This window comes from Myotis brandtii, unplaced genomic scaffold (genome assembly GCF_000412655.1).
Source record: "Myotis brandtii unplaced genomic scaffold, ASM41265v1 scaffold1112, whole genome shotgun sequence".
Taxonomy (NCBI): Eukaryota; Metazoa; Chordata; class Mammalia; order Chiroptera; family Vespertilionidae; genus Myotis; species Myotis brandtii.
The window spans coordinates 240,223-243,824 of NW_005353800.1; the positions used below are offsets into that span (position 1 = coordinate 240,223).

Genomic DNA, 3,602 nt, shown 5'->3' on the forward strand with positions numbered 1-3,602 from the left:
CCTCCCCTTCTATGCTCTCTAAAAATCTATAGAAAAAATACCCTCAGATGAGGATTAACCAAAAACAGAAAAGAAAAAGGCATTAGATGAAAGCTAAGGAAATTTGAATAAAATATGAACTTTAGATAGTTAATAATGGCATCAACTCATTAGATAGGACAACTCTACCACAGTAATGTTAACAACAGGGGGAAACAGGAGTGGAGGGTATAAGGAATTTTCATAAAATTCCTAAATTGCAACTTTCCTAAATATCTAAAACTATTCTAAAATTTAAAAAATTTTTTCCAAGGCACCTTTAGGAAAGTAGAAAGATAAGCTACAATCTGGGTAAGATAGCTGCAATATAAATGGTAGAGAATTAGTGTCATAGTGTCAAGACATGAATTTCTACAAATCAATAAGGACAAACAATATAAACGAAAAATAAGCATAGTTGGCAACTACCATTTCACAGACTAGTAAGCCAGAATGACAGATACACAGATGGTCAATCTCATTAATAAACTAGGGAAAACAACCAAGCCAAGACCACCACATGGTATCATTCAACACCCATTCCACTGACAAAAATTAAGTCCAACAGTACCAATCTGGATCAGTGTGGACCCCATGTTGCTGGTGGGAGTGTACACTGGTAAGCCATTTGGGCGTTACCTTAGAAAGTTGATCATCTCCACATTCTACAGCTCTGCAGTCCCCTCCTAGCTCTATACTGAAGAGACACTTGCACAGGGACAGGAAACATGGACAACAATGTTCATGCCAACACTTCGAACAGCAAAACACTGGAAACGACTAAAATGTTCATCAACATAGAAACGATAAATAAGTATAATCATAAAACATTATCAGCAGTGAAAAAATGAACTATGTGCAACAGAGTTAAATCAAGTTATGTGAAAAGAGGAAATCCCAGAAGACATTCATTGAGATCAATGTCCCCATAAACCTCCAAAATGAACAAAACCACGTAATTTATTGCTTAGATACAAACACACAAGTATATTTATGTGTTTATATACATACATGACACAACTGTAAGAACAAAAAGCCAAGGGACTGATAAACTTCAGAATAACAACCGTAACTGGGGGAGTGAGGGGCACAGGACAGAGAGAAGCACATGGACGGGCTGGGTGAAGGATTTATGTTATCTTCTAAATCAGCGGTTCTCAACCTGGGGGTCGAACGACCCTTTCACAGGGGTCGCCTAAATACATCCTGCATATCAGGTATTTACATTACGATTCATAACAGTAGCAAAATTACAGTTATGAAGTAGCAACGAAAATAATTTTATGGTTGCGGGTCACCACAACTTGAGGAACTGTATTAAAGGGTCGCGGCATGAGGGAGGTTGAGAACCACTGCTCTAGTGTTTCCCACCTGAAGCCCTCTGGGGTTCCCTTTGCTCAAGACCTCACCTGCCATCCCCCAGAAGCATCAGTGTGTCATGCCCAGGTTTCGGGCTCGATCCCCAGTGGGGGCCGAGAAGGAGGCAGCTGACCGATGATTCTCTCTCATCATTGATGGTCTCTCTCTCCTTTTCCCTTCCTCTTTGAAATCAGTAAGATAGATAGATAGATAGATAGATATTTTTTTTTTTTTAAGTGGAAGAGAAAATAAGTGAAACAGAGAAAGAAGATAGGGGAGGGTGAGGGGTGTGGCAAGGTGCTCGTCAGCTATTGTCCCAATATTAAGAAAGGTCAAATGCCAAGTAAAAATTTATCAGGAAGGAGAAAAGGGCCATGAAGATGGACAGGTTTTCTGAAAAGGTTTACCGAGCTGTGGGGGGATCAGCCACCAACACATCTGGCACCCGGTATCGAGGCCGCCGGGGCTCCAGTTCATCGATCCTGATCCGAGTCATGTTCTTTTGAAGGCCCTGGAGCTCCAGCACCAGCAACACCTGGGGGCAGAGGTTTGGATCTGGATAAAGTGGAGGATACACCATGGAATGACCTCTGAACCCACTCCCTCCTGAGGTCTCCCGCTCCTAGACCCTTGCCTACGGGACCTGAGGTCTGAATTCCTCACAAAGTGGAAGTCCCCAGGTGGCTGGACAGGATGCTGGCTGTAGGTTCCCCTTCCCGAATCCCCTCTGGCCACTTCCCCACCCCCACCCCCACCCCCACCAGATTCCCTTTTCTCCTCTGACCTTGGTGACCTCGTTGATCAGATGGACTGTGAGGGCATCAGGACCAAGCTGCAGAGAATCCAACAAGGCTCGGTATGGAGAGAGGCCTGGCTGTATGTTTCGCTGCCGCCTGCCAAGCAAATGGTTTACAAGATGGGAGGGTGCCCCAATGTCTCTAGGTTCCCCATCACCTGCCATGTCCCCAGGCTACCCCATCGGCCACAGAGACCACCTTTTTACCCTACACCCCATCCCACGCTCCTAGAAGTATCATACTTGCAGAAGGAACTCTCTTCACAGGTCTTAAAGTTGCTTCTATCCACGGCAAGGGTAAGTCCCAGGCAGACCCCTAGACAAGCCAGCACCAAACCTGCCCAAGACCTAAGGAGAAAAAAGGACAAAAGAGGGAACAATCAGTATGGGGTGAGAAAGGGCCTCACTCTCAGAGGTAAAAGCCAAGTCCTAAAAGACAGCTCAGAAAAGAGGAAAAAGATGGATTCCCATTAAGGAGAAAAGAAGGCAGGTGGGCATGAGGTTAAGTTGTCAGGCTGAGGAGTTAGCTCATTCACACTTTCCTTTAAAAAGGCAAAGAGCTAAATAAATAAATAAAAACAAAAAGGCAAAGAGCCTGGCCGTGGTGGCTCAGTGTCGACCTATGAACCAGGAGGTCACAGTTCAATTACCGGTCAGGGCATATGTCCAGGTTGCAGGCTCAATCCCCGATCGTGCAAGAGGCAGCCAATCAATGATTCCCATCATTGATGTTTCTCTCTCTCTCCCTCTCCCTTCCTCTCTGAAATCAATAAAAATATATTTTTTAATGCAAAAAGTGTACAATTCAGTGGTTTTTAGTAACAAACAAACAAACAAAAAAAGGCAAAGAAAGTGGACCAAGGATCTTTGGCCGTCAGAGGCCTTGGTACTGACTCTGGTTACATCAGCCTCTCAGAGCAGAGGAGCTAGCCCCAGGGGAGGTGGCGGGACCTGTGTGTGGAAGAGGGAAACAAAGCAAGCCATGCCTTTCCAGGGGGAGGCACTGGGTGGGGCAACAGTGAAAAAGTTAAGGATGCACCTCAGCCTGCCTGCTCATCACAGCTGCTAGGGCCCCAACATCCCCAGCACCCTAGGTCTCCAGCTCCTCCAATCTCCACTCCTTTATCTGCAAAGTAAGTCACCACCATCACCACCCAAGTCTGGAAAGAATAGTAACAGCTAACCTGTACTGAATCCTATTGTACCCCAGGGACCTGGCTAACTGCTTTCTCTCCCTGATTTGCAACTCCGCCTGCAGTTTTTAAAAATGTCAAGTATTTGTTCCCTGGCGGGTAGCACAATAGATTAGAGTGTTGTCCCAATAAGCCAAGGTTTCGGGTTTAACACCCCCATCAGGGCACATACTAGAACCAACCAAATGTTGAGCATAACCAATGGACACAGACACTGGGGCGGTGGGGGCTTGCCC

At 45.5% G+C, this 3,602-nt stretch overlaps 1 protein-coding gene across 2 annotated transcripts in view; it reads right to left on the reverse strand.

Annotated features, from left to right (window-relative positions):
* GANAB (glucosidase, alpha; neutral AB) overlaps positions 1-3,602 on the reverse strand; it is a 16,560-nt gene that overhangs the window by 10,000 nt on the left and 2,958 nt on the right. For both annotated transcript variants that reach the window (XM_005857475.2, XM_005857474.2), the window contains exons 2-4: positions 2,417-2,521; positions 2,162-2,270; positions 1,785-1,912 (exon numbers count right to left, since the gene is read on the reverse strand). In XM_005857475.2, coding sequence (XP_005857537.1) covers positions 1,785-1,912; positions 2,162-2,270; positions 2,417-2,521 — 342 coding nt within the window. The remainder of the gene's footprint in view (positions 1-1,784; positions 1,913-2,161; positions 2,271-2,416; positions 2,522-3,602) is intronic.